Below are 23,458 nucleotides of genomic sequence, written 5' to 3'. Positions count from 1 at the left end.
CATCTTGGGACTTGGTGGGATCTCTGTCATTAGCAATTTTTATGAGGGGTAGTCTGACACCTGGGTTTGACACCTGACATGTTGCTGTAACCAGCCAGATGGAGCGAAGAGTGCTTCGAGGTCTCTGCTGTCTCTGTTTTCTTATTAAATCCTGTGTGTTCATACATAAACATTGATGTGTGAGCCTCGTCTCCACAACTGGAATGAGAATAGCAAGCTTCATGGCCCTCTGACAGCGAAACTGATAGTTTCGGCTTATTGTCCTGAATTCCGATTGCAGAAGGACAAGGGCTGGGCAAGAACGGATGCTGTGTTTCAGTTACAGCGAAACTCATGGATTAGGGATCCTCGTAGGAGGTAAAAATACTACAACCTTATGGTATATGACACCCTTCTGGTAAGAGCTATGAGTCTCAAATATATTCCAAAGACGTGGTGCGGGTGACTTGGTAATTGCTGGGTTTATGCCAAGTGTGCTTGAGGATGGCTCATGGAGACAACAGGATCATCTGTCATCTGCACCACTCACTGGTGGCATAGCCCTCACACCCCCATCTGTGCTCTAGGTAATTCAAGAACAGGATCGATCGCTATCTTGCCATGTGAGATTGGTATCAATTTTTTACAATGGGGTGACGTACTGGTGCCCAGATCCAATACTGCTGAACTTCCAGGGAAGGAGGTTGTAGTGAGGAGGGTGTTGGTCTCTTCTCCCAAGTAACAAGCAATAGAACAAGAGGAAATGGCCTCAAGCTGCACCAGGGAGGTTTAGATTGGATATTGGGAACAATTTCTTCCTGGAAAGGGCTGTTGGGCATTCGAGCAGGCTGCCCTGGGCAGTGGTGGAGTCACCATCCCTGAAGGGGTTAAACAGACGTGGAGATGAGGTTCTTAAGGATGTGGTTTAGTGCCAATGTTGGGTTATGATTAGACTCGATGATCTTAAGGGTCTCTTTCAACCAAAATGATTGTATGATTCTATGGTTCCTTGCACCCCAGCTGCCAGTAAACTGGCACATTTGGGAAGGGTACCAGCGATGCATCATTTCAGTTTTAACATGTGTCTTATGTCTCTGTTTTATTTGTGCCTTCTGCAAACTGATAGTGGTTTTAGAAGTGTCAGTTTGCAATGATTTATCCACTGATTTCTGCAAAGATACATTAGACTCTGAGTTAATTGCGAACAATTCGTATGTACATTTCATCCATGGGTATAGTGCAGGAAATAGTTCATTTTGGTCTTAAATGACTGTTATTACTTCAAATAAATCAGGGAAATTGGACCCCAAAGCTGGGACTTTGCAGCAGATATGCAAGCTTGTGAACATAGTATGGGCTCAAGGATACTACGGCAGTTTTTAATGCAACAGAAAGGCATCTCTGGCTATTTTTACTCTAAAGAAGTGCTGGATAATGGTGCTTCTTTGTATGCTGAAGCAAGACTTCTTTTTCTAAGCCTTTCTTTGCCATCTTGATAGTGCCTTGCTCAGTGAACCTCTCTTTGCTGGCACAAAGCCCTGTGCTATTTGCTTCACTTTGGTTGTGATTTACCATCAAGTTCTTGGTTTAAAATCTTGGTTATGAACAGATCTCCTTGTGTGCGTCTTTACAGCTACTCTTTCTACCCTCGAGAAACTGTGCCAAGTGAAGTTTTTTCAGTAAGGAAATAATTTTTAATTAAGGGATCATTCTCTGCAGTGCTGCAGTTTTGCCAGGACAAGAGACTTGTGTACCTGGAGAGTTTTAGTCCCTTTCCTACATGAGCTAGTTAAGTCGGTAACAGGTTGCATATGGGCCACAGAGATGTTGAATTAATTCCTATGGCTAAGCCTAGGCTCAGGTTCATCTGACACAATTTGGGAATCTGCACAGAGTGTGTGGTTTCCCTCGGAAGTGGTTCGGAGCACATAAGTTACAACCAGGAGTACCTGATGGTCGCAGCAGCCTCTTGAGAAATCTTCCTCTATTTTCTTCTGATGTGAAAAAACTTACCCAAAAGGAACATGGTTTACAGTCTCCCCATAAAACTTGTGGTCTCATTTCAGGAGGAAGATGAGATAAAGCCACTCCAATGGAGTCCAGCTCCACTAGCCTCAAGAGGCTCAAGTTCGGGAAGCTGAAGGTGGTACGTCGGCGCTTGCTCCAGAGGTACGAGCATCAGCCCTTCATCTCCTGCCTGGCTGGGTTCTACAGCTGCCGGTGGAAGCGGTACCAGCGCAGAAGGACCGAGCCTGGGAAATGCTGCTGCAAGACGGTAAATTAACTCAAAATCAGCACAGACGACGATTTCTGTGTAGGGACGGGTCAGTCTAAGCTGACAAGTGACATGTTGTGGGCCAAAGGCATCCCTGCCCAACATCATTTGGAGCTCACTAAGTTAGAATCATAGAATTATTTTGTTTGGGAAAGACCTTTAAGATCGTCAAGGTCAACTGTTAACCCAACTCTGCCAAGGCCACCATTAAATCATGTCCCTAAAAACCTCATCTATGCATCTTCTAAACCCCTCTGGGGATGGTGACTCCGCCACTTCCTTGGGCAGTCTGTTCCAATGCCTGAAAACCATTTCTGGGAAGAAATTTTTCCTAATATCCAATTAGATTGTTAGATTTTGGCTCTAAACGATGGATGTATTACTGTGTTTCCATGGCAGACTCAGTTTTTCTGTGCTGCCAGGCAGCCAACAAATGTGTGGTGGCAGGAAAGGACCTTGCACCAAAGCCTCCAGGCCAGTGCAACATCTCAAAGCCATAGGCTGAAATTAAAGAAGGAAAGTTTGGCCTGGGTGTGCAGTAAAAATTGTGAAGATGGCTGCTGCCTAGTGCAAGTCTCTCACACATGAGGTGGTTAAAATCCTGCTCATTTGAGTCATGAGATCTGTTTTCCCTGAAAAATAAATACCGTAGAGTACGCTTTTGAGGCCATCTCCCTGGTCACAGAGGGCATGGCAGGAAGTCATCTCCACCTCTGCTTCTGGAGATCCAGCATCAAGCCAGAAGTATCTGCTATTTGCTCTACTTGTTCTGGGGTAGACGAGGCTCTGACCACTTGTCCTTCCTCTCCAGCGGGAATGCATCTTTTTCCCACTGCTTGTTGGAGCTTTCTGCTTTTCTCTGATCTTTCTATACATGTGGAGTGAAGCAAAAAATGACTACAATAACTTTGACTGGTAAGTACCATTGTTTTTTCCTCTTCTGCTCCTCAGGAGGTCCCCAGGGTGGTGGGAAGACATGAGCACCCTCCCCAGCAGCTCATCTGCAGCAGGACACTTTAGACATCAGCCAAAGATTTGGCTTCTTAAGCTCTTGGTTACAGCATCAAATCGAATATCCAGTGACTTCAGAGGTGCTGAGGCTCTTCTTTTCATTTGGTGACAGTTTTTAGGTGCAACTGTGAATTTCATAGAAAAGGGAGAAACATAATCACAAAAATTGTGAGTGAAAGGGACTAAATAGCTCTTCCCTTTCCTCCTCCAAGTCTTTTTTTCCCTCCCTGTTCCTTCTGAAGAAAAGTAGAGGCTGGCATCAGAGGCATTGCACCAGCTATCTCACTGCAAAGAGAACTGCATGTTCCCAGCCTTGAAAGTAAGAAATATCTGTCAGGGATTAATGCAAATCCTTTGCTTCTGCAGTACGTAGGTTACAGTTATGCAAACCTGGCCCCTAAAAATTAAGTGAAACCAGCTCAAATATTATGGGGAGGAAAGGTGTAATGATACTATTCATCCTTATTGAGCCTTTGGGTAAAAAGCAAAGCTTCCCTCTCTCTCCCAGGGCAATCCCTCTACAGCTCCTCCAGATTTCTGGTGTTTTCTCCTTCAAAACCTGACTTGTCTGCAGCAAGGTGCTGTGTCCTATAGTCAGACCAGGAGCTGTTTGTAGCAAGACAATCATTTGGTCCTGTATTTTACTCCCCCCAGCACACTGGGTTATTAGTTGGGTGGCTAATGCAATAACAGATTTGGGGAAGGAGGCTCTTAACCGCTTTTGCCTGTTACAAGGTAGATTATCCCTCCCTCTTTCTTTGTTTTATTAATTTGGAGATTTCAAAATTTCAAGGAACAGGGCTGTTTGCCTCCAGTCCATGTGCTGAACATAAATACTATCATAACATTTTATTACTTTTTAGGTATAACTATGGGAACCTGGGCTTCTGGTTTCTCTGGTCTCTTGTTCTCCTGATTGTGGCCGCGATCTTGTTCACGTACATCACGCTGTTATTGGTAAGTATTACTCCTTGTAAGTTTGTCCTGTAAACCGTGACAAAGCTGGCCATGATTTATAGTCCTGAAAAATAAATGTAGGGATGACTTTAATGTGTCATACCAAAGCTCAGCCTATCCCTACAGATGATCCCTGGACAGTGGATATCTCTTGAAGATTTGAAACACAACGAGTAGTTATGGTACTTTCTCCACATGTCCACCTGAGGATGACCACTTGCAACTTCGGGGTCTCTGAGCCAGATGTAGTTTCTGTAATTCCTTTCAATGATTTCCCTTCAATTCAGTTGTTCAATATCTCCTTGAACTCAAGTGAAGGTGTGCCAGCAGGGGCTGGGTCTAGATTTAGGGGAAGGTAAAAATTGTCATTCTGACAGCAGGGAAGGATGGGGCTCTGAATCGTGTAGCAGCAGTGATATGTCATCAAAGCTGAGTTATTCCTCTAATCCTAAATAAAAATGCTCATTAGAAGAAGGACGACATTGTCACTGAAGCTGCCTTCAGTCTCTCTATTTTGCTAGAAGGGTTTCTCTCCAGATGTGTTCACAAAATACTCCTGAAGTTTATACCCAAAGAGCCACCATTCCTAAAATCTCCACTTTTCCAAATTCTGTGAATTCTTCTCGGGACTTTTGATCTACTGTCTGCCTTTGTCACTGGAAATATACCAAAAGAAGGCATTTCCTAACATTTCTACCTAGTCGTCTCTTTTCCCTGTCCTTACTCTCATAGGGACCCCCAAATAGAGATCTGCATCTGTGTTTCCACCCTCTGCATCCAGAGCTATAGGCTAAAAAATGACTTTAACTCTAGGACTGGAGTCCTCGTTCAATCTCATGCCTGCTCAGACTTTCATTTTGAAATAGCAGGTGCTGGGGATGAGGTTATAGCTTTGACTCACCTGTGTGACCAAGACAACCAGCTTTTATCTTCAATTCCTGCTGTTCTTACCCGTTCTCTCATGTGTCGTCATATAGTCAATCTGTAAATTGTTCGTGGCAGGGAATCTCTTTTTGCTTTGTTCACGCAATGCTCAGCACAATAGGTTTCTGGGGTCCTTTGTCTCAAAAATATAGTGATTTTATTCTAGTGCTAGCAATAAAAAACCAAAGTGATAAAGAGGACAGCTGCTTGGCCATGCCCACGGCAATCAATAGCATCATAAAAGCAGCAGACTAACTGAGCTCTGAGTAGGACAAATAACAATATTTAATTACAAGGATTTTGGGACACCTTGGTGACCCTAGGGCTCAATGTCTACTATTCAGCAAAGCCTACCTGCCTTTCCCAGTGGCCATGGAGCTGTGAGGGTGGTTTGGTGGTTAAAATGCTACTTTGGGCAACCCAAAGCTTTGCCAGAGATGCCTGTGTGACATGGATACCTCTGAGATCAAACCTCAGCAGGCTGCAGATCTGGAGGCAACCTCAGGATCAGAATAAACATCATAACACATGCTAGAAATGGGCTTTACAGGATTTTCTGGGCTTGGGGATCCTGAAGACCCCTGGGCTGGCGTATCAGCTCAGTCATGCTCTGTCTGGATCCAAACAACAACCAGAGTCCAAGCAGTGGACTTCCTTAGAGGAGTTCAATGTCTTTGGGAACATGAATATGATGGCCACAAGCACTCAGGGCAGGTGATGGGCAAAGCCAAGCCAGAAAGGAAGATGGGAAATATGAGGCAAAATTGGTGTCCTACATGGTTCAGTTTAATCTTAGTCCTACTCTTTGTTGTGCAGACACATCCTCCTCCTCCCCTCAGCAGCTCAGTTCTGTCTAATGACAGCATTTGCCCTCGTCAGGAGGGTGATCATGGATAAATATGGAAGCATACAAGTAGTCTGGATGCTATCAGACAAGTTCTACAAGAGGAACACCACAGAGGTACCTCTGCTCTGGGCGCAGCGAGGGTCCATTTGCTACTTGCTTTCATGAAGCTGTTAAGCATCCCACCCAAAGCTGTTGGGTATTTCTAAGGGCACTTGACCTGCTTGGTTGCATCACCATGTCATCATGTCTCACTTGGCAAGACTTCTGTAGGTGTCTATGTTGAGAAGTGGGTGTTGGAAAGCACAAGGTCCCACACCATCAGGTCTGTTACCCAAGCAGGATTAGGTCTTGAAGAAAACGGGACTGAGGAAAGTAATCACCACCACCATTCATGCTCCCACTATGTCAAAGTACGCAGGCTCACATGATGAATTGCATCCCACGTTCTGGTTGAACAGTGTTGGATGGAGCCTGTCCCTGCACGTGTTGCAGGAAGGACCAGAGACCTTCACCCAGGCAATGTTTCTTTATGATGTTTTGCATCAGTGACCCATCACATCAGAAAATAGAGCATACTGATGCCCTTGTTGGAGCAGAGAGATTTTATAGCAACCAGTGGCAGGTCTGGTTTTGTTTGGGAGCACCATACCCTCTTCCTTAATGACGGCACCCAACTGGAGCCTGCAAGCCTCTTCCATGACCTTATTGTGAACCACTGAAGCAAACACTCTTCTGCCCACTGGCCACCAGCAGCTGAACAAAATGCTGCACAACAAAGCACTTGCTGTCTGTGCAAAGATGTTCTCTGTTCACATGCATCATTGTCATTTTTTTTTCAAACAATCAGTTTCAATTAATTCAATTGTTATCACTCTACAAGACAATTTTCTCAACCCTATTAGAGCTAAAAGGTTAAGCTGAGGGGTCTAATTGCAGAACAGTTCATGCTCAGTGGAGAGGAAAAAACTTTTCAAGCACCATCCTACTGTTTTCCTATCTGCAGTTCAACTGTGTTTGTTCCAGGGGTTTTGGGGAGGTGACTCAGGACTGCACAATATAAAGAGTTTCAGGTGTGTTGTGGCCTCTGCATTTGTAGGCTAAGAATGAACTCAAAAGAGTACATTTGCACTGAATTCCAGAAAGTGATCTCAAACATCCATCCATAAGAGACTGGGGTACCAGAGAAGTTCTGAGTTGCTGCATTTTTGCTAGAAAGGGAGTGTATGGACCTAAATTCTGCTGTTGTGAACATCTAAGTGAGCAGATGTTTTAGGTGAGCTAAGTGCCTCCACATCCTTGCGGTGGTAGGTTCAGAGCCTGCCTAAGCCTCTCCAGCAGTATTGAAATAAGCACAAGGTCATTCCCATGCTGAAGTAGAGAGGAGTGAAGAGTCTGTTGTCCATCGTTTTGCAGCATAACCTTGAGGTCAGTGCATCTGCTCAAAAAGAGGGAGACAAAGGTGCAGTCCCCCTTGTGGCAAATCCACCTATCTTACTTACTGGGAAGCTTCCCTTAATTACTGCTTTGCAGGTAGGTGGTGGAGGGGAGACACTTCCACACCTCATACTGAAGGGAAGAATGCAATTGTTGGAGGATCTAAGGGTAAGGGAGACGATGGGACTGACAAGAGGGACCTTGGTGTGAGCCTCAGCAGTGCCAGTCAGACACATATTGGCCACCTAAGCACACATGTGTGTGTACTTGTTTTAGGCAATCCCAGGTTATGTGTGGAAGCAGTTTGGAGGTTGGTGCTGGTTGTCCCTTTGCCTGAAGAAGTTTGGTTCTAGGTGCAAGCATGTGGGGCTTTGCTAAAGGCAGCTGGTCTGCACAAAGACCATGTTGTACAGGTCCTGTGGCAGCTTTTGAGGAGCAGGATGAAGTTAGATGACTGTGGCTTGAGATGTTAAACTTCAGGGGTGCACAGAAAGCAAAGAAAACTCAAGCTCACTGTGCCAGGGCATGCGGAGGATAGGCCTTGTCCACATCCCATCAACTCACTGAACCATCAAGATGTGTTCTCCTACAGCGACCAGTGGTGCAACAGCAAGAGTTCCTTCTTCACCCTCTGAGGAAGAAACCTGGTGATCATTCCTCTTGTAAGCTAATAATGAGATGTTGTTTCCATCCATAGAAATGAGCTGGCCCTCTGATGACGTTCCCAGATGTGATGCATCATTTATTCAAAAGTTGTACTGCAATAACAGGAGACGGTCCGTTTGAGCGTGACCTGTGAATTAAGTGTATGGCTGTACCTTAGGCAAGGACCAGGTCTGTGTAAGATTGCCTGCAGAAAAGGGGCAAAGAGTCTTTTTTCTTCCTTTTTCTGAAATATCTTATTTAAATGGGACTGCCTTAAGATCTTCAGCAGTAATCAAATTCTCTCTGAAATGCTCCTGTGGTTACTCATCATGTCCTGGGTGTAGGATTCGATTAAAGGAGGCTAACATGTCAAGAAACACTTAAAAGCTGATCTTTATTCTCTGCTGAACTTATATCTTGCTTCAAATCAGCATGATCCTAGAAAGATAGTGTGTTTGTAGCTGGATGGAAAACAACTGACATCCCTTTGTAGTTGCATTTTGGGGAAGTAGGACACCTTCCCCTAAATCTGTATTCACATAATCCCACTGTGTTAGGGCCTGCAGGGGCATGCACCATAAATGATACTTCTGAGTGGAGCACTGATGTCTATTAACATATACTTTTCTCTAAACTTTGATATCTGTTGATACTGGTCCCTAAATTGTCCTGTATAGTGGCTGGGAATCTTGCCCCAGGCACTCCAGATTCCCGAGCCTAGACCTGTCCATTTTCATGGCAAGAAGGTACTTCTCCTGGTGAAATCCATCACCAGGTTCATCAGTTGTTTAGGTCTGGGACAATTTGAAGAAACTCTCCATCAGGCTTTCCTCATCCTTTTTTTCTTGGCTTCTCGGGTTGTCCTCTGCCCTGGCGGGGGTTTGCACATCTCACAGGACCCCTTCCCAAGGACTCCAACTTGACATCAGAAGGAAAGAACATGCCAGCCGCCAAAAACTAGAGTCTTTTAACCTCCAAGGCAGTTTTCACTGTTCTGAGATGTGCCTATCTCTTGTGTTTCCTGCGATTACTGTGGAAGTGTTGCCTCCTTCATTGCCTACTCTGTGTCTTTGTGGTGCCTTGGGGGCATTTTTCTAGTCCCTGACCTCTCTCCCGCGGCCTCTAATCACGACAAGTGCACAGAAAATAGGCAAGGGTAGTGCTGTATGTACAATAGCAGTTGATCCTGGCCATCATTTATTTTTCAGAATTTGTACTCACAAAAAAACCTCATCCAAATTGTGTAACCTAAAGTGCCCAATTATTTGTTACCCAGGAAAGGGCTTTGATCCTACAAGGCAATTTTGCTTGGCCATTTCAGAAGCATTTTTGCTGTAGTAACAAACGTTTCTCTCCATACACCTGTCCTGCTAACAGCCATGACATTGTGCAGGAAGACCTGGTATAAAGTGACTTCCCAATGCAAAAATAATTCCAGAAATGCCTCACTGAAGATACTTAACAGTTTTCTTCCAGGATACAAACAATCTTTTCTTGATTTCCCAGGTCCTAGCCATGTGTTTGCTTGCAGAGGGTCAGCAGCTGTACCTACACTGGAGCCACAAGGTGGGATAAGTCAGGGGTTTCTGGTAACTCTAATCCATGCTTTAAAACAATTGGGTCTGTGGTGTTTCTCAGCATGAAAAACATCTTCAATTATGGGCAAGAAGGAAGAAAGGGAAGAGGTTAATCTTTAGACACCCATAAGAATGATATCTCCACCTGAAGTGATCACCTAAACTCCTTTTCAGTCAGTTGTGGGAAATGAATCCTCTGGAGATGCAACTCATCCAGCTGGTCGTAGACATCTAAATTGAGATGAGATGAATCACACCTAAAGAACCCCTTTCCCCCACTGACACCAAAAGGAGCTTGTGGTGACTCATTCAGGTGATGGTGTCTATATTTCACATGTCGACATGTGGTGACATGAAGACAAAAGCAAAGTTTTTGTGAGAAGCACAGTGTAATTTTCTGTAGAAAGCTCCAGCAGCAGTGAAAAAACAATAAAATCTGGCATTTCCAAGGCATCTTGGTGCCTTACGCCTTTTGATCATTGGGTGGTTTGAGAAATGCCACCTGGAGATTTGGAAGGTGCCGAAACCAATCTTCAGAGAGCTGTTGCTGCAAAATGGTGCATTAGAATCACCCTCCTCAAGAAATCCTTGAGGTTATGTAAGGCATTTAAAAAATGAGCTTCTAGCCATGCAGTTTAGGGGATTGTAATTCTTGCAGTGGAAGGGAATAGCTGAATGTGCAGATACTTGATCTTGTGTTATGTCATTTAAGTAACAGAAACACAGTTGTCTTTGCTGTTGAAAATTGGTTTCCAGAAGAACCAGAAAGATGTAGAACAATTTGTAAAAAAAATAATTGTGACTTGTGTGGAAGAGATTGGAGTGAATTATTAAGGTGTTGGTCTGTAGGATCACCCTGAAGAATGGTTAGGGCTTTGGTCCCGTTTCTACTTGAATGTAGTCCTCAGCAGATAGATGATGTACCAAGAAGAACCTGCCATCACAACTGTGCTGGTACCAAACTGTGCGAAAAGCCAAGAAAAAGACTGAGCTACTTCCTTGCTTTTTTGATTAAAAAGTGAACTCCCATCTCTTAATGATGCAAGTGTTGCTGAAGCCCTGTTGTGCAGGAGCTCATAGCACAAGGAAGCTGTGTTGCTGTCTCTTTTGTGTGGAATTCATCACTTCTGAATGGAGCCATTTGCAGGTTAGGGATTTAATGTAAGCTGATTATCCAGGCTCCATCTAGAACAACAGAGACAGAGATGAACATCTCCCATCATAAAGGAAACAGGAATAGATCACCTATGGAAATTCCTCTCTTTCTCCAGTGATTATAGAGGGAGTCCAGAGGGCTGACTTTATTGGGTACCCAGCTCTTAAGATCAGTCTTGCCATGTAGAAAAGCGCTGTTGGTCTAATTTTAGTCCCATTAGATCTTTCTATCTTTGAACTCGCATAGTCAAACTCATGCACCCTAAACTTATAAAGTCCAAGTTGCTTCAATAAGCCTGTGAGTCAAATGGGTGGCATACCCTGTGCAGAAATGTTGAAGCTGATTTTTGTCTTCCTAACCTCCCCAGATTGGGACTTTTCTTGTCCTGGGCTTCTCTATCACAGCCCTCTTCATATTATCAGTGCTCTGGGGAGATCAATGGAAAACTGTCCGTCTGTCATTTCAGGTAAGAGGGGCTAGGAGGTCTGTTTGAAAGAACAACTTGTTCATAGAAGTGTTTTGTGGTAAATGGTAAAAAATATTCCATATGCTGTTTTTACAGGAGTTTTCTTGGCAGTGTACATCATTTAGAGAAAACTTTATTATGACTTAAAATTTCCTATTGGGAGAAAGGAAGCCAAGATGTGAGGTTGAGTTTCAGGCTACCTGATGTAACATGTCTCAGTTTGGGAAGTTACATCCAAAATATTGTAGGTGTAGTTTTAATTTCCAGGTGCCCAGGGCAAGTAAATCAGACGCCTTTGGCTGGCAGGGTTGCTGGAGCAAGAACTTTCTCCCTAATTAGCTCCTACCAGTTCATCAGCTTTAGCATTAGCACAATTTCAGTGTGCTGTGACTCAGAAGAGCTTCATCTCCTAGGGGCATGACAGCACTGAGATTTTGGGCAGCAGGTGGGGAACATTGTTGTCAAGTGGGACAACTTGTGGGATACTGTGTTCAGTTTTGGGCCCCTCATGACAAGAAAGCCCTTGAAGTGCTGGAGCGAGTTGAGAGAAGGGAACAGAGCTGGTGAGGGGCTGAAGCAGAAGTGTGATGGGAGCGGCTGAGGGACCTGGGGGGTCCAGCTGGAGAACAGGAGCTGAGGGGAGACCTTCTGATCTCTGAACTGCCTGAAAGGAGCTTGGAGCCAGGGGGGGTCGGGTTCTGCTCCCCAGGAACAAGCGCCAGGACCAAAGGAAATGGCCTCAAGTTGTAGCCAGGGGAGGTTGAGGTTGGATCTTGGGAACAATTTCTTCTTGGAAAGGTTTGCAGGCATTGGACCAGGCTGCCCAGGGCAGTGGTAGAGTCACCATCCCTGGAGGGGTTGAACAGACGTGTAGATGAGGTTCTTAGGGACATGGTTTGGTGACAGTGTTAGTTTAACAGTTGGATTCGATCTTAAAGTCCTTTCCAACCAAAATGTTTTCATGATTTCGTATACGAGGTCAGAGTGCATGGTCTGAGATGTCCAGGACATTTGAGACTCTGAGCAGACCTGAAGGTGGAGGCAAGTGTTGCTGTTTAGTGTCTGAGCATCCAGGACCCCACATGTGTTGGGAAGAAATATATAGGCCTTTGTGTACTTAGCTGCCTTGTGGATGCTATTTGGACATATCACCTCTCCTCCATGTGGCTTAGGGCTTGTGAATATTGCATATTGCAATTCATACGGATGGGAAGAGGAATCAATTTGTAGCTCCAGAGTTTTGGAAGTCTCTTTGAGATGTGTTTTTTGTAGGGTGTGGTTAATTGCACTTTCCTGCTCTGCAGAGTTTGGTAATGGTTGGGCTGTCACAGGTGATGAGAAACCATCAGATTCTCCTCCCCCTTGCAGACTCCAGGGGACGTGGATGAGGAGAAGGAGATACAAGAGGTTTGGGTTCCCCACAGATGCTATTTATTTTAGGTGTTCTTGCCCTTTCATAGAAACATAGATTCATAGGATGCTAGGGATTGGAAGGGACCTCGAAAGATCATCTAGTCTAATCCCCCTGCCGGAGCAGGAACACCTAAAGGAGGTTACACAGGGACGTGTCCAGGCGGGTTTGAATGTCTTCAGAGTAGGAGAATCCACAGCCTCCCTGGGCAGCCTGGGCCAGTGTCTGTTACCCTCACTGAGAAGAAGTTTCTTCTCAAGTTTAAGTGGAACCTCTTATGTTCCAGCTTAAACCCATTACCCCTTGTACTACCATTGTTTGTCACCAAGAAGAGCCTGGCTCCATCCTCATGACAGTCACCCTTTATATATCTGTAAACATGAATGAGGTCACCCCTCAGTCTCCTCTTCTCCAAACTAAAGAGCCCCAGCTCCCTCAGTCTTTCCTCATAAGGGAGATGCTCCACTCCCTTAATCACCTTTGTTGCCCTGTGCTGGACTCTCTCCAGCAGTTCCCTGTTCTTCTGGAACTGAGGGGCCACAACTGGACATGATATTCCAGATGTGGTCTCCCCAGGGCAGCGTAGAGAGGAAGGAGAACCTCTCTCGACCTACTAACTACCCCGCTTTGAGATGCTTCACGTGGCCTGCTGCTGCTGATAGCAAAACACATGAATCTCTTGTAGATCCTGTGTCATCCTTTAGCCCTGCAAAGCTATCTCAAATGTCCTGGACATCTCAGATGGCACCTCTGTTTATGCAACTGAATCCTGCTTCTAATCAAAAGATGTTGGTATCAAGTCTCTGGGGCAGACAGTGTCACAGGCAATAATATCTCCAAGTAAGTTCTGCATTCTTCAACCCTTCCAGCTTAGGGATTCAGGCATGGACTAAGCAATACCAAAGCCTTGCACCTGAATAGATTTTTTCCGAGCATGTGTCTTTACAACTCTCAATTCTAGCTGGACTGGAAATTATGGGCCTCTGACAAGCATGAGAAAATGATGGATTCATTTCTTTGACAAATTCCCCTAGTTTTATGAAAGGTTTGTCTTATCAACACTACTTGAGTGAAGAGCATCCATTCAGTGTCAAACTATTTCTGCTTGGTTTTCAGCTCTGTTCATGCATTCATGATAAGCAGAGAAGTGTTTCTTAGCTTCTGATCTTTTTTAATCTTTAAGACCAAAGAAATCAAGTCAAAGTACTTTATCTGTCCAGCAATTGGTATTATCTAATAGGGCATAAGCATTACATGAATATATTATTTTGTGTCAGTAAATTGAGAAAAATTCCTACACATTGAGTTTAAAGTGGGGAAAAAAAAAGAAAAAAGGGATGAAAAATGCAATTAGCCCTAATGTAATTGACTTAAATGCTTTGAAATAAATGAAAATGAATTATTGTCATGGAGGAAGTCCAGAGGAGGCCACGAAGATGATCTGAGGACTGGAACAACCTTCCTGTGAAGACAGGCTGAAAGAGTTGGGGCTTTTTAGACTGGAGAAGAGAAGGCTCCAGGGAGACCTTGTATCAGCCTTCCAGGGCCTAAAGAGCACCTACAAGAAAGCTGGAGAGGGACTTTTTACAAGGGCAGGTAGTGATAAGGAAAATGGTAATGGCTTTAAACTGAAAGAGGGGAGATTCAGGTTAGATACAAGGAATAAATTCTTCCCTGTGAGGGTGGTGAGGCGCTGGAACAGGCTGCCCAGAGAAGTTGTGGATGCTCCATAGCTGGAAGTGTTCAAGGTCAGGTTGGACGGGGCTTTGAGTGACCTGGTCTGGTGGAAGGTGTCCCTGCCAATGGCAGGGGAGTGGAACTAAATGGTCATTAAGGTCTCTTCCAGCCCAAACAATTCTATGATTCCATCAATATATTGATAACATGTGAAATTAGGTGCTGCAGAGTGCATATGAGTCTAATATCCATGGTCAGACAGGTACCAGATTAACTACGTCTCTTATACCGCAATATTTAGTTCCATACAGGTGTAAATACCACATTTTATCAGTCAGGCTTGTTGACGTCAGTTTAATGATTCAGCCACAGTGTGGCACGGAGACGAGATTATGTTCTTAGTTACATGGTTTAGAGGTGGACTTGGCAATGTTAACGGTTGGACTTGATGATCTTAAAGGTCTTTTCCAACCAAAATGATGCTATGATTCTATGAAAGGAGAGCTGTGTAGTGCAGCGAGGAGCACTCCTCAGCCCAAGGAGCTAGCACATGGCGGGGCACATATCTCTCCCCCAACTCCAGAGGTATTTGATGGATCCAACACAGATAAGGGAGAGACTGAACTTGTGGTATCTGCAGCAGGAACCCATTCAGGTGGAAGGTTGTAGCTGTGTTGGAGTTGTTTTCCACCTGTCTTCACATTTCAACCTTTTGACTAAAATCCCTTTCTCTCCTTGCCAGATCACAGCTCCCTATCTCCACATAGGGGCAATAACCATCATGGTCCTCCTGTCCTGGCCTGTGGCTCTTCATGCCATCAGAGCACATAAGAAAGGTACAGTAACTCTGCTTCCTGCTCCTTGTATGAAAAAAGATGTATGTCAGCGTGGGAAAACAGGCATGCAGGAGCCTTTTATTCCAACACCTGCACCGCAGATGGAGGTCACTTTTAGCCTCTGTGTTTCCCAGGGAAATTAGGGCGGCTGGGGCTTGGGCTGTGCCCTCTCCTCTGGCGGTCCAGGTCTGTTACCAGTTTGCATGCTCCCTTGCACAGTTTTGGCTTACACTGAGGCAGTGAACCTATTTTGAGACAGAGGAGATTAACAGAAGCAACCACATTCTGAGTCATGCATGGAAATTCGGCCAGCTCTCTGCAGGAGAAAACAGACAGTGGCAGCTCTTTTGCCTGACCTTTGCTTGTTATACTCAACTTCAGCATCTCAGGAGGGGTCTCAAGTCCCATCAATCCACTTCAGACTGGTGCATCTCAGGAGAAGCCAGCTGAAAGAGGGAAAGAGCTTTTTGACTAGTTCCTAGTATTGTCCCATGGCAAGTTCTGTCTACCTCAGAGAAGTGCGACCAAGTAGTGTAAAACCAAGGCCAGATGCCTGTAACAACTGCACAAGAGCCTGGTTCTGGGACTGACTGGTGTTCTCTGACTTAGTATCTCCATGTAGTCAAAGTTATGTACATGACACCCATTTGCAGATGTTAATTTGTAATAAAAATCACCGACAGAATGGGCTGGTGAACCCATTTCTGCTCAGGATTTTCCTATTGAACTACAGCTGGGAAGGTTGGGGGGAATATGCTGGGACCCTAAACATTACAGTTCACCACGTCTAATGGATTATCAGCTCAATACATCAGCTTGGTGTGAGCCCAAGTTCCTTCAGAGCCACTGGCACAACGTACGGAAGGGTGGTGGTACCCATTCAAAGAAAGAGATGTTGGTGCACAGATGCTTATTTCTCAGAGGAAATGTTTTGTTCCCTGAGGTGAAGGCTCAGTGTGTCAACAGACTCCAGAGAAGACTGTAGGTGATGAGCTGAGAAGTTTCTGAGGTGCAATACCCATGCAGTCAGAGTGTGCAGGGTTCTGTAGGTCATTGACAGCAATCTGAACCGGAGAAGTATTCACCTTAAGGGGATGTAACGTAGTTGAAGGAGAAAGGTTCCTCATCTTCTTCACTGTGAATCAAACTTCAAAAAGTTTGTTGTTCTATCTGACTAAGAAAAATATTAGCATCATTCTGTTGAGGATTGTTTTTCTACAGATGGGGGATATTTCATTGTACTGCCTCTAAAGAAAAAGAAATTAAGGCTGTGTCTTGCTTTAAGGCAATAGAAGCACAAAACCTGCAGTCCTGACGTGGACAACGAATGTCCTTGCTTTGACCAGTTTGTTTTCCTGGGTTGCATTGCTTGGAGAGAAAGAGAAAATTAGGGGAAGAAGGGGTGGAAAAAGGGATGGGATAAAGCCCAACAGCTACTTAGCTGGAGGGCTGTATTAAAAGTCAAACTGCAAGGCAAACTCTTGCATTACCACATGGATTAACTCTAGCCTTCCTCCTTCAAATTCTTTCAGTTGTTCAGGTGATAATTGTTGGTCCATACCTGGCTATCCTTCTCTTTCTTTTCTTGATACCTCTGGGGATGTACTCTCCTTGCATCAGAGAGATGGGGACACTTGGACCAAAGCCAGCCCTCATTGGACACCGTGGAGCACCAATGGTAGGTCTGGAGAAGTTATTTTACATCATTTTTTTCATCCTGTGTCTTGCTTCTTTCTACTTTCATCATCATCTTCTGGTTTTTTTTCCATTAAATTTGTGGAGAGTGGGAGGGGAGACACTTCTGCTAGGGACTGCATGCCAAAAGCATTGCTGCATGGGTTTGCTAACAAGGATAACGCTGTTCCTGAGGGACAAGATGGATTTGGTGGCTGAAGTGGAAGAAAACAAACAGTAGACTTTAACAAGAGGTGTTACGAAGAGACAGAAAGTGCTTATTGAGTTCTCCAGAGTGTGTTTGAAAATGATCTGTTTATGCACTTTTTTTTTTTCCAGCTGGCACCAGAGAACACTGAGATGTCATTTCAGAAAACAGTTGAACATGGTGCGGATGGTCTCGAAACAGATGTCACCATTAGGTAAGGGAAAAACATCGCGTCCCACAGAATACACGCTGCTTCTCCTAAGAGTTGCCTTTGGAGACATGCAACTCCGTGCAATTAGGGTTTACTGATGGCTGGGACAGCATCCCTCAATTGACATGTGATGATAGGGGCTGTAGGGCATGGTTGTTCTCAGGCAAGTCAATAAGATATCGATTTAACAACCATTATTTCTACAGTGTATTTTAAATGCTTTGCAGGGTATAAAGACAAGTTCCTACCCTAGTCTGACTTCCAGGGCATGGCGAGGGTTGTGTCAGGCCTACAAACCAGCAGAAAATTATATATATCTTTCTGTAAGAGAATATTATGTCTTTCCATCACTGTCTGTTTAGACTTCAGTCCTCTGAAACCTGTATAAACACTTTGGTGTCAGCAAAAAGATATTTCAATCTCAAGTTAGTATACATATTTTTTTGCATAAATGCCACTGTCTCTACTTTGCCTCTGAGGAAACTGAGGCATAGAGAGGCATGACTTCTCCAAGGTAACTCAGCAGTATTCAAGCTGGAAATAACCTGGTGTCTTGAGCCTCAGCCTTCCTATCCCACCCTCTGCATTGAGAGAGGCTGTACTACTGTGTTCATGGTGGCCCATGTATTCTTCTGACCTGGCATGAGTCTGCTCAAACCATGAATGAACCTGCACCCCAGGTCACCTGAACTCTTGGTCTCCAACAGCTACGATGGGGTTCCTTTCCTCATGCATGACAGCACCTTGAGGAGGACAACCAACATCAAGGAGGTCTACCCCAATGACACTGCTCAAAATGCTGCGTTATTCTCTTGGGATACCCTGCAGGAGTTGAATGCTGGAACGTGGTTCCTTAAGGTAAGTGCTGTAAAGGACTATCATCAACTGGGTGTACAAGAGACACCAGCTGGCGACTACTTAATAGCACGAATGTTAGGAGAGGAACTACTGTGTTAAGGTGGTTCCTTTTCCCTAGGCTTTCCACGGCAGAGACTCAGTCAAAAAATCATTAAGTTCTTCTTAAATAAACAACTCATTTGCAAGATACAGCATAGAGCAGCTTGAGTTCCAGAAGGACAGGGAACTGCTGGAGAGAGTCCAGCACAGGGCAACAAAGATGCTGAAGGGAGTGGAGCATCTCCCGTGTGAGGAAAGGCTGAGGGAGCTGGGGCTCTGGAGCTTGGAGAAGAGGAGACTGAGGAGTGACCTCATTCATGTTTACAGATATATAAAGGGTGAGTGTCAGAAGGATGGAGCCAGGCTCTTCTCGGTGACAACCAATGGGAGGACAAGGGGTAATGGGTATAAACTGGAACACAAGAGGTTCCACTTAAATTTGAGAAGAAACTTCTTCTCAGTGAGGGTGCCAGAGCCTGGCCCAGGCTGCCCAGGGGCGTTGTAGAGTCTCCTTCTCTGCAGACATTCCAGCCTGCCTGGACACCTTCCTGTGTAACCTCATCTGGGTGTTCCTGCTCCAGCAGGGGGATTGGACTGGATGAGCTTTCGAGGTCCCTTCCAATCCCTGACATTCTGTGATTCTGTGATTCTGTGAGTTGGGGGCCTCCTGAAGTGGGACCATTAGTAGAAAAAAGCTTGGATAATTATGTGTCCATAAGCCAAATTTTCACCCCCGCTGTGTCATTCCAGGCCAATTGCAAAATTAAAGTCTGGGGTCTCCCCATTCTTCACTGGATGTCTTCATTTCCTTCAGGCAGGCCATCAATCAAAGTCCTGACCTTCAGTTGCTATTTCGTACCTGCAGCTGGAGAATAATAAGTTCTTGCCAAACTAAAACATTTTTCTGTTTTATCTTCTTCTGTTAAACGTAGTTCTATTCTTTCACTTATCTCCAGGGATGCAGATCCCTTTATTTAGTAGCTTGAACCACTCTGAGGCCTTTTTTTCCTTAAAGAGGCAGAAAGTTCAAAAGTTCACAGGTTGCAGAAGTTATGCTAAGCAAACTCTATACAAGAAGATTCTAAACAAGTTCTGTAAGGAGCAGTGTACCCAATACTTCAATTAGCTAAGGCAGTCTGTTCCCTAACAACTGGTTGAGGCAAAACTCAAAGAAGTCAGTAGAAATCCTTCAGTTGGATTGTCCAGTTGTCCTTTAGGCTTAGGAGACCTGTGACAACTGCCTGGTGGGTGTTCTTGTGGCTCCTTATCATGGCAGCAGCAGAGCACATGGTCTAGAGGAAGAAGACAACAGGTATTATACTTGTGCAAGGTGCTGTGTATAACAGCGGTGGGAAAAAGCCGCACAGCAGAGCCTATAGAACTACACAATTTAGGTCCCAGAAGCAGTGTCATCACAGCCTGGCTTAATTTCTCTCATTTCTCAAGTAGAACTAAGCAAAATAAAATATCCTTATCTACTGAGGGCACATGTCAAACTTTTTCCTCTTTGAGATAAGTTTTTTTGCATGCAGCTGACTCCCATAGGCGACTACCTGATTGATTTCCTTTTTTAACATCTGTTTATTTCTAGGACAAACCATTTTCATGCATGGGCTCACTGTCAAGGGCAGATCAAAACCAGGCAATGAATCAGTCCATTTACAAGCTAAGTAATTTCTTGCGCCTTGCAGACAGTCAGAATAAAGTTGTGATATTTGATCTCTACCGCCCTCCAGAGAAACATCCTTATAGGAACTCATGGATCAACAGAACCCTGGATGTCATCCTCAATGAGTCGGGGATTAGACCCCATCTGGTAGGGTGGCCTCACTCCTCTGTATGCTTTTTTCTCGCTCTCTGAATTGGGACTTTGGGGTCAAGCCCTGTGTGATTTTACCTGCATAAATTCCAGGCCCTTTCATTTCACCTGTTTTGAGAGGCATCATTTGGGATACAGTCCTACTATTGGTGCCTCAGCAGGTACAAAATGGTGTAACCTTACAGAGAACAAAGAAATAAGCCATTGTATATACCGGCTGATGCCTTAGCCCCCAGACAGCATCCTTTCATAATAATTGACAGCCTGCTCCCTGCCACACATGTTTATTTTATATATTGCATAGAAACTCCTGTCTTACATTAAAGCACATGAAGCTGTGAGCCTTCATTGCCTTCCTCCTTCCCCAGGCAATTCCCTGCTTGGGATGAATGCTAAATCCATATGGATCAGGTTATGCGTCCATTGATGTCTGGGGGGTTACGCTGATTTGTATCTGCTGAAGTTCCCCCCATGCTGGGAGAATGGGAGAACAGAATATTTTCTGTTGCCTTTCCCAGAAACCAAAGCTGTCTTTTCATCCATTTCAAAGACTGCATCTTTTGTTGGGCTGTGTGAAATGTGCTCACTGATTTCAAGTTGATAAGCAAGGAACAGTGAGTACTTATTTCTTGATGAATGTGACTTGCAAGTTTTAACCCTGCATCCTAATGTTCTTTGATCATCATAAGAAATATGTCATTTGACAGGCAGGCTTAAGCTCCTCAAGACCTTATCCTTACTGGGTTTGTGTGAAGGGCAGGGCACATCAGTAAGTCTGCTGCAAATTCACTGGTCCCTCTTGTTGGTTGCAGGTCCTATGGCTGGAGGATGACATGAGGTCCTTTGTTCAGTCTGTTGCTCCTGGGTTTCAGCAGACAATAGGCCGTAAAGTCCCAGTTGAAGACCTCTTGATGGACAACATTGTCAAACTCAATCTGCCCTACACTGAAATGTCCAGTGAAGATATCAGGTAGGCTGGAGTTCCAGCCCCAAGGACGCTTTGACTGCATCTGGACTATGTTTGCCTCATGCATGTAGCAATGTCTCCCTCCAGTGACCAGCGCCAGGATCTGTAGCATTTTGGGAAGGGCTCCTTTAGATCAAGTGACCATCCCTGTTGGATCCTGGGAGTGAAGGACTCTAGTCCACTCCTACTGTTGACCTCGTGTGTGGCCAAGAGGTGGCAGATGTAATTGTACTCCCTTGCCCCCAAATCCATATTTACTTGACCAGTATCTGGGTAGCATAACACAGGTATCCCTTGATTTCTTGTCTTTCTATTCATGCCATTCCCAGTCCCTTCAACACTGAATCACAAAGAAGGAACAACTATTTAACCTCTCCTGACTCTTCCACAGACACCAGTGTGAGTGCATAAAGCTGTGGTGAGAGACCATCACCCTCCTGTGGCTGGTGTTTTGATTTCATTTCTTGTCTCTCTTACTACCAGTACTCTGTTGCTTGCAACACACTAAAAACATCGTATCTCCAGTGGAAGGTTCTGCATTCATTGCAGGAAATTACAAAGTGTTTCTTTCGTATGAAAAATCAAAACTAAACCAAACCAAAAACAAGTCTTACCCGTCCATCTCTCAATTTGTAAATATGATTTTTTTTTTCTCTTTTAAGTGCACAAAAATATTGTAATCTAATTTAAAAAAATAAGATTAAAAGTTTAATTCTTTGGATGAGAATGATGTTCATGTTTTCTCAATTATAATTTTCATAGCATGTAAAATCCTAGGTAAATCCGTTTGGGTTAGATCCTGGTAGATTTACAAGTGCTGATATCGATGATACATTCGTTTCCTATTACACAGAGTAGGATCTTACTTCATATTAAGTTTTGATAGCTTGTAAGAGCTTGAAAGATGAGTTAATGCAGAAAAATTAACGAACATGTGTAGCCAGTTTTGAGGTGGTTTTGAACGCACCATTGGGAGATTACAAACACATAATTATGTTGATTCATATGGCAGAAGGTTAAGCAAAGTTTTGACCTCTTGGACATTTTAACTGCATTTTCTTCCAGCAGATCAGCTATTCTGTTATGACCAATTATGAATGATTAATTATTGGCTGGTTGCTTTTCCTTTCTATTCCTTATCTAGGTCCTAAAGCAATCTTTTCTACAGAAAATTGCTGTCCATCCTTGATTCAGCCCAAAGGAAGTACTAACCTTAACAAAGGTATTGCCTTTTGGTCTTTTAAAGGAAATATGCTGAGAGAAACATCACCACCAACTTCTATGTGATCAGTGAGCCATGGCTTTTCTCCCTGGCATGGTGCTCTGGGGCACACTCTGTGACAACCAATGCCGTCCACACGCTGAAGAATCTCAGCCAGCCACTCTTCCTCATGGTAAGCGAAAATCCTCCGCCTCTCATGGGTAGGAAGTAGGGTTGGGATGTTCATGGTTACCTTTAGAGACCACGGGCCCGTTCATGCAAGGGTAAAGGATCCTTTGTATGAAAAGGACCTGAGTTGAAACCTGGCTTACCTGGAACCTCTGAGCTGCTCCAGGTATCATCATACCCTTCTCCTCTTTTCTCTTGGCTCAGGTAGAAGCACCCTGCTCATTAGGATTTGCAAATTAGGCCTTGAGATAAGAAAGAAAAAGCCATATTGAGACTTGTGTGGGAAGAAAGGGCCTCTGAGGGCACAAGCTGATGCATGAAAATTTCTGTTTCTAAGCTTTTGAAGCACCTTATCGGTGTCAGAAGTTCCTCATTTCCCAGGGCTTCCCACTGCCCTTCTCAAACTTGGTCTTGTTCCACAAGCCTGAGGGAAACAAACAGAAATAAGCCTTCCTTGTTGGGTGGATTTTTTTTTCACATAATTTGTCTATTCCCTATTCTGCCTTGGGCAACCTGTAGGGCTAAGGAACACCTGGGGCACTGGTCCCTCTGGAGTCCCTGCAGCCTGAAGGTTACTACTTTGAATAACTGGCTTCATATTCTTGAAGCAGATTTTGTGATGCTCCCATCCAGACAACTGCAGTGTTTCTGTCTGTTGTGAGAGTGGGTGGAGGTCTAGTCTAAGGATGAATCTTCAGATGATCTTAGACTTGAAGCAGGAGCCAGACCCTCTGTGGTGTTCACTAGAGGACAGTTTTGCCAGGGAAAATGAGATGCCACCAGTTGACATTAATGTCGGAGGGAAGTGAAGTGAAGTGAAGTGAAGTGAAGTGAAGTGAAGTGAAGTGAAGTGAAGTGAAGTGAAGTGAAAGGCCTGCCCATACAAACAAGAGTTCCCCATTATGTTCACTGTGATGTAGTACAATCTTCTTGGCCACAGAACAGACCTGTGTTTATGAAGGATGATGATTTGGCACCAACACCCACTGGTGAGTGGCCACTTTGAAATGCCACCAAATGCTTTAAACACTGCACGTGCAAACCAGGCAGCTAAATGGCCATATTTGAGCAGTGAGAAGGAGTCTGAGCAACTCTTT

The 23,458-nt window shown here is 44.5% G+C and overlaps 1 protein-coding gene across 2 annotated transcripts in view; it reads left to right on the top strand.

The window, feature by feature from the left end:
* The window catches only part of GDPD4 (glycerophosphodiester phosphodiesterase domain containing 4), a 39,047-nt gene that overhangs the window by 12,109 nt on the left and 3,480 nt on the right, over positions 1-23,458 (top strand). The window contains exons 2-13 of one of the 2 annotated variants that reach the window (XM_005500588.3): positions 2,046-2,254; positions 3,066-3,169; positions 4,129-4,222; positions 9,579-9,638; positions 11,173-11,271; positions 15,102-15,195; positions 16,728-16,873; positions 17,209-17,291; positions 17,996-18,146; positions 19,777-20,001; positions 20,817-20,974; positions 22,218-22,365. In XM_005500588.3, coding sequence (XP_005500645.2) covers positions 2,072-2,254; positions 3,066-3,169; positions 4,129-4,222; positions 9,579-9,638; positions 11,173-11,271; positions 15,102-15,195; positions 16,728-16,873; positions 17,209-17,291; positions 17,996-18,146; positions 19,777-20,001; positions 20,817-20,974; positions 22,218-22,365 — 1,545 coding nt within the window. In that variant the 5' untranslated portion in view covers positions 2,046-2,071. The remainder of the gene's footprint in view (positions 1-2,045; positions 2,255-3,065; positions 3,170-4,128; positions 4,223-9,578; positions 9,639-11,172; positions 11,272-15,101; positions 15,196-16,727; positions 16,874-17,208; positions 17,292-17,995; positions 18,147-19,776; positions 20,002-20,816; positions 20,975-22,217; positions 22,366-23,458) is intronic. The other variant, XM_021285076.2, reaches the window with a different exon arrangement.

Source organism: Columba livia, chromosome 1 (assembly GCF_036013475.1).
Source record: "Columba livia isolate bColLiv1 breed racing homer chromosome 1, bColLiv1.pat.W.v2, whole genome shotgun sequence".
Taxonomy (NCBI): domain Eukaryota; kingdom Metazoa; phylum Chordata; class Aves; order Columbiformes; family Columbidae; genus Columba; species Columba livia.
The sequence above is the reverse complement of the archived record's forward strand: the minus strand, read 5'-3'. Positions and strand labels throughout refer to the sequence as shown.